Below are 6,628 nucleotides of genomic sequence, written 5' to 3'. Positions count from 1 at the left end.
CAGAGATAAGAGCAGGAAGTTTTCATCATGATGAAATATGTGTTATCTGACATTGAAATATGCTTTCCCTCTGCTGCACTGAACAGGGGATGGTTGCACATGATAGCTGATGTCTGCCCATAGGCTACCATATTCATATGTTCTTATCTAAAGATATGGCCCCCTGTGAGATGGTTGCATTACAATCATTTTCTACTAATAAAAAAAAAGTTTGACACGAAAAATAAACTAAAACTATAAAAAAAATTAAATGTAACTTTTAACACGGTACATATCCCCCACTGAACTAAGCAAGTGTGACTGTGAGGACATCTAAAAGCTGATGGGCAGAGACTCCAGTCACTTCATCTGATGAAATGGCTGCAGGTGAATCAGGAGGTTGGCCTGATATTCCAGATAACTTCCTTTGATCTGATGGATGGCAACTTTACATAGAGCCAGGATTACCCAGTTTGCATAGATATCATGAAGATATCATCAAATGCATATCCGACTTCCACAGATTCAGTACCACTCAAACCTTCTCATTGAACAGGTTTTCTCTATAATACTGAAGACATCCAAACTACTAGATAACCAAGGAATTGTTTCGATTGGCAAAATACTAACAAAAGCTGAATGTGTTCTTTGTTTTAGATCCTTCCAAGTATCCACTGTTTGACTTAATGGCGGCTTTGCACTCTTGGCGTTCTCTCAGCCGGCTTAATGAGGTCATCACCTGCTGATGCTTTTCAGTTAACAGGCCTGCCTTGCCAGAAGTGAATTTGAGACCGTCAGTTGTGTTGTGTCCAGGTCAGGCACGGCATGTTACCACAGCATTCTGCAGTGACATGCCATCCCATCTGGTTTGTGCTTATCGGCGTAATTACTTTTCAACAGGACAATGAGCCAAAACTCCAGGCTCTGTTAGGGCTTGTTTACCACAAAGTAGAATAAGTGCTGCATCCGATGACCTGACTTGACTTGCACAACGGTTAGGGAGGAATTTTAATGCTTTCAGTATTAAAACTACAATGTAGAACATTTTTTTAAATAAAGACAAAAAAATTAAATAAGGTGTGTCAAAGATTTTGACTGGAACTATACAAGTGCTGTGCATTTCAAGTTGCTTGGCAACCCATCAAAACATGTTCCCTGTGAATGTTTCATGTTGCTCAGTCTTGCAGCACGCTGACAATTAAACCTGCAGTGTGTAGAATTTTGGGTTTTATTTCCTTAGCAGACTTTGTAGAAGATAATTATAATATCCGAAAGTACGTTTAATTTAGTGCATAATTGCTGATTTTTCTTTTTAGATTTATTATTTTTTTCCTTAGAAAGGGTCTCATATATGTCCATATTTCTCCATACTTTGGACCAAGGCCTTGTCACCGCCATTTTGGAAGTGTCATAGTTGGAATGTCATCAGGTGCATTGTTTAAAATTTAGAATTGTTCTTGTCCTTGAAGGCCACTGTAGCGTCTGTTATTATTCTAAAGGGGTGGGGTTACCCAGGGAGCGTTGCATTCTAGAACTTTCTTGATGATTTCATATTACACACTGCACCTGTAATATGACATCATCAAGTAAGTTCTAGAATGCAAAGCTCCCTGGGTAACCCCACCCCTTTTGAATAATAACAGAAGCTACAGTGGCGTTCAAGGACAAGAACAATTCTAAATTTTAAACAATGCACCTGATGACATTCCAACTATGACACTTCCAAAATGGCGGTGACTAGGCCTTGGTCCAAGGTATAGAGAGAAAAAATTCTATACACTGCAGGTTTAAAACTGCAGTGTGTAGAATGTTGGGTTTTATTTCCTAGCAGACTTTGTAGAAGATAATTATAATATCCATAAGTATGTTTAATTTAGTGCATAATAACTGATTTTTATTTTTTTTTCCTTAGAAAGGGTCTCATATATGTCCATATTTCTCCATACCTTGGACCAAGGCCTTGGCGCCGCCATGTTGGAAGGTCATCAGGTGCGTTGTTTAGAATTGTTCTTGTCCTTGAAGGCCACTGTAGCTTCTATTATTATTGGAAAGGGGTGGGTTAGCCAGGGAGCGTTGAACTTCATTTCTTTATTGTATTTTAATGTCAGGTGGACATCCTTCATAAGCCCTTCGGGGTTTCTTTTGTCCCACCCGTGCATTTATGTATGTCTATGCGCATCTTCTTGCCATTTTTTAATCTTGTTTATTTGCACAAATAAAACTAAACTAATTCTAGAACTTTCTAGATGTCACATTACACACTGCACCTTTAAATGTTCAGCCATGCACTGAACAAATTCAGATTTTGACTGTATGAGTCACATAGCAGTTAGACAGAGATGCCTGTCAGATAAGTTTTATATTCTGCCAACACAACTGACATTTGGAAAAAATATATTTGTGATAATTCCAAAATGTAATTTAATTTTCAAAGTTTGTCAACTATTCAATAAAATAAAGACAAAGTAGTTAACCAGACAGCATTAGCACCAATTTATGAAATGAAATCTTTATTAAAATCAACCGACACACAAGATGTAAGCATCCCAGAATAAGCAATGTAACAGTGACATAGCTTCCTGACACTATGAATAGCTTTTCTAGTCTTGTGCATTTTCAAGATGATTACCAAAAGGCTTTCCTTTAATATCAGTTACTGTGGAATTCAGAAGTGAGTGTATTAAACTGCTCAGTGCTACACTCGTTCATCATTAATGTATTTAAAAGCTGCAGCTTGAATGAAGACTTACAGAGGGTGATCCTTTATTTGATTTCACAACACCACCACAAGGCTGTAACTTCAGTCCATCTATGGACTATGAAATATGATTATTTCAAGTATTTAGATTTTCTATGTAAATAAAGGATGATTACAGGCGCTGAATGTGGTACGTTTTGCCACTCAGGGGGGAAGTGACATAGGTAATACCCGCAAAACAGAAAAGACACGGGAGAATTACCAGACATTGATATCCAAAACAGAATGAGAGAAAAAAACTGGATAGGAGAATGAAGCTTGAAAACAAAACAGACAACAACAAACAAACAAATAAAACTAGGCTGGAGAAATCCTTTGAACGTCTGCGAAGGCTGGACAAGAATTCAAGTGTTCATGGTCATGTGACAACTCTCAGTAGATCTTTTTTATTTTTATTATGTCCTAATTATTGATAAGAAGCCAATTATCAATCACGTGACGATGATTTGAACCGTATGGCCCAGCCCTTGCTGTCACGGCAGGTGTCTAGGCCAAGTCCTCTTCACCTTCCTCCTCAAACTCGCCCTCTTCCTCTGCGGTGGCATCCTGGTACTGCTGGTACTCTGACACCAGGTCGTTCATGTTGCTCTCAGCCTCTGTGAACTCCATCTCATCCATGCCCTCGCCCGTGTACCTGAAACAAGTGCATACTTCAATCACATGTGCCTAAACAAATCCCGTATTATATTAAATGTATATTTAGTTTTATGAAATGACATGAAAACATGTCAGTGTAAGAATCCTGGGGAAGAACAGTCTGTCTTGTACTCACCAGTGGAGGAAGGCCTTGCGGCGGAACATGGCGGTGAACTGCTCTGAGATGCGTTTGAACAGCTCCTGGATGGCTGTGCTGTTGCCGATGAAGGTGGCGGCCATCTTGAGGCCTCGGGGAGGAATGTCACAGACGGCTGTCTTGACGTTGTTGGGGATCCATTCCACAAAGTAGCTGCTGTTCTTGTTCTGCACGTTGAGCATCTGCTCGTCCACCTCCTTCATGGACATGCGGCCACGGAAGATGGCGGCCACCGTGAGGTAGCGCCCGTGACGTGGGTCGCAGGCAGCCATCATGTTCTTGGCGTCGAACATCTGCTGGGTGAGTTCAGGGACTGTCAATGCCCTGGGAAAAGACAGACAAATCATTAAAGGCTTGGTTTCAGATGCATCAAAAGAGCTGTCAGCGTTAATGCATTAAGTAACTTTTGTGGCATTCATTTGATTCATAATCAAGATACACTGGTGACATTGATCATATTGACTTTTAAATGGTTGTGAAATGCAAAAAGTTTGAAGTAAAATACTGTTGGCTGATGCCTTTTCTGCCTCCTTACCTGTACTGCTGGCTGCCTCGGCTCGTCAACGGGGCGAAGCCTGGCATGAAGAAGTGCAGCCTGGGGAAGGGCACCATGTTGACGGCCAGTTTCCTCAGATCAGCGTTGAGCTGTCCGGGGAAACGCAGGCAGGTGGTCACCCCACTCATGGTGGCTGACACCAAGTGGTTGAGGTCGCCGTAGGTAGGCGTGGTCAACTTGAGCGTGCGGAAGCAGATGTCGTACAGGGCCTCATTATCAATGCAGTAGGTCTCATCTGTGTTCTCCACCAGCTGGTGCACGGACAGCGTGGCATTGTATGGCTCCACTACTGTGTCCGACACCTGGAGAGATGGTAAGAGGAGACAGAGGGAGGAAAGGGGACCTGTGTTAAAGCGACAGAAGCATGTGGAGGGACTTGTATATTTCATTTCAAACTATTTGATGCTTTATATGAACCTTAGGTGAAGGCACCACGCTGAAAGTGTTCATGATGCGGTCTGGATACTCCTCTCTGATCTTGCTGATGAGCAGAGTTCCCATGCCGGAGCCAGTGCCTCCTCCCAGGGAGTGTGTGAGCTGGAAGCCCTGAAGGCAGTCGCAGCTCTCTGCCTCCTTCCTCACCACATCCAGCACAGAGTCCACCAGCTCAGCGCCCTCGGTGTAGTGGCCTTTGGCCCAGTTATTACCGGCTCCGCTCTGGCCTGTGTGTGACATGCAAATAAAAGGAAATGTATCACAGCTGTGTTGTCAACACCTACTGCGTCTCATTGAAACAAGACTCCATCGCAGCTCAGTGTCACCATTTCACCAATCCAAGTTATAAAAATGACATTAAAAAACACATGCAGGTTCAAATTTAAATTCTCACCAAAGACAAAGTTGTCTGGCCTAAAGATTTGGCCAAAGGGACCAGACCTCACAGAGTCCATGGTGCCAGGCTCCAGGTCCACCAGCACTGCACGAGGGACATACTTGCCACCTGGAGATGGAAGCAAAGGTTCACATATTATTTAAAGTCATGAAAAAAAAGTATAAAAACAATTGTAAAATAATAGTCTATAGTAAAAAGAAAAAAACGTTTAAAACAATGTGTTGTAAACAATATAATATATATGTAAAAAGAAGTTTTAATTGTTGCATCTCATTTTTAGTTATTTGAGATTTAAAAAATGACAAATGTTCCAACTCAAATAATGCTTTAATAAAAGTCTCCACTTTCCTCATTTATAACACTGTCCATGATGCATTTAGACATTTTAAATACAAACATTTACTTTATTCTTTATCGTAAAAATAAAAAATACAAATAAATTGTATGTACTTCGGGCAAGTAGAATTCAGACCCACTTGCAAGTGAAAAACGTTAGCGTTGAACCCCATAGATAGATATATAGAAGTTATCCCTAAGGGAATATGAAGCGGACATTAGGTTTAGATATTATGGCAGTTGGATGCAGCACAGCGAAGTGCCAACCTATATTCAAGCTTATATTGTTTCATAATCGTTTATAACATGTCAATTTGCATTTTCTACGATAAGGCCTCCTTTATGACTTTATGCTGCCAATCGAATAAATTACAAAATTATATAATGTCTCGTTTTTTAAATTAAACAACATATATACACAGCAGTTCGCTTTTATTGGGTCTCAAAACATTACATTTAGTTAAATAGTGTTAAAACTAACTCAATTACTGAATAATTAATTTTGTTAGCTGTATGTTTGTTGATTAAGTGTCTCGCGGCAACGGGGCGACAGTAACTAGGTGAGTCAGGTAATGGGCCCACCACTGGCTACCATGCGGCTAACTACCGGGATGAAGGCCCCCCTGCTGGATGGCATCGCACTAGCAAGCCTTCGACGTGGTATTAAATTACAATGGCTCCCTTACAAATGAGCAAATGTGAATGTAGGTCGGAAAACCCTTTGCAAAGTGTAGTTTACCCGATGCCTCGTTGTAATAGACGTTGATTCGCTCCAGTTGCAGGTCGCTGTCCCCTTGGTAAGAACCGGTCGGGTCGATGCCATGTTCGTCACTTATCACCTCCCAGAACTAAAGTCAGGAAAAAAGAGAATAAATGGACAATGGTTAAATGATGTGGCTAACCACAATGGCTTACCCTTACAATTCAAACCCGTCGTTGGTATGTACAATGGACCTATTATAATGGGCGCCGAGGCTAACGTTAGCTTTGTCGCTAAGTAAGCTAACGTATCTGCCCGCCCAATTATTTAACATTCGCGCTGTTTTTACCAAAGTGACTAAAGACTCCACATTTAAAACTAAACACATCTCACCTTAGCTCCGATCTGGTTTCCACACTGGCCCGCCTGCAGATGAACGATTTCCCTCATTTTGGTCGAAATTCAAACAATTCTCAACGAGAGAAACAGAAAGAGCTGTTGCCGCGTCAGTTCTCCAGTAACGGACTAACCTGAAGCTCGGGGTGCTTGCTAGTTGCAGAGATACGCCCAACGCTATTGGACGAGCCGGCTGTCAGTCAAAGCACACCACACCTCTCATTGGTCGAGAAAAGTTTGTTTCGAGTTTTGATTGGATATTGCTATGGGGAGCTCCG

The 6,628-nt window shown here is 41.5% G+C and overlaps 1 protein-coding gene across 1 annotated transcript; it reads right to left on the bottom strand.

Annotated features, from left to right (window-relative positions):
* Nucleotides 1-2,467: 2,467 nt before the first annotated feature.
* On the bottom strand, nt 2,468-6,473 carry LOC307261722 (tubulin beta-4B chain-like). The gene is made up of 7 exons (XM_080042302.1): nt 6,348-6,473; nt 5,994-6,102; nt 4,916-5,026; nt 4,504-4,748; nt 4,066-4,388; nt 3,510-3,854; nt 2,468-3,371 (listed from the first exon to the last, which is right to left on the bottom strand). Exons 1-7 carry the CDS (start codon nt 6,402-6,404, stop codon nt 3,224-3,226), a joined length of 1,338 nt encoding a protein of 445 aa, XP_079898428.1. The 5' UTR covers nt 6,405-6,473; the 3' UTR covers nt 2,468-3,223.
* Between the last annotated feature and the right edge of the window lie 155 nt (nt 6,474-6,628).

This window comes from Ammodytes marinus, assembly GCF_949987685.1.
Source record: "Ammodytes marinus genome assembly, chromosome: 15".
NCBI classification, from domain to species: domain Eukaryota; kingdom Metazoa; phylum Chordata; class Actinopteri; order Uranoscopiformes; family Ammodytidae; genus Ammodytes; species Ammodytes marinus.
The sequence above is the reverse complement of the archived record's forward strand: the minus strand, read 5'-3'. Positions and strand labels throughout refer to the sequence as shown.

Bases quoted from the DNA above. Each gene is read 5' to 3' on its own strand.
- LOC307261722 (XM_080042302.1), bottom strand. From the start codon at position 6,404: ATGAGGGAAATCGTTCATCTGCAGGCGGGCCAGTGTGGAAACCAGATC. The intron at 6,103-6,347 runs GTGAGATGTGTT...TCCTGACTTTAG, and splicing joins GAAACCAGATCGGAGCTAAG to TTCTGGGAGGTGATAAGTGA. The intron at 3,372-3,509 runs GTGAGTACAAGA...CACTTGTTTCAG, and splicing joins CGCAAGGCCTTCCTCCACTG to GTACACGGGCGAGGGCATGG.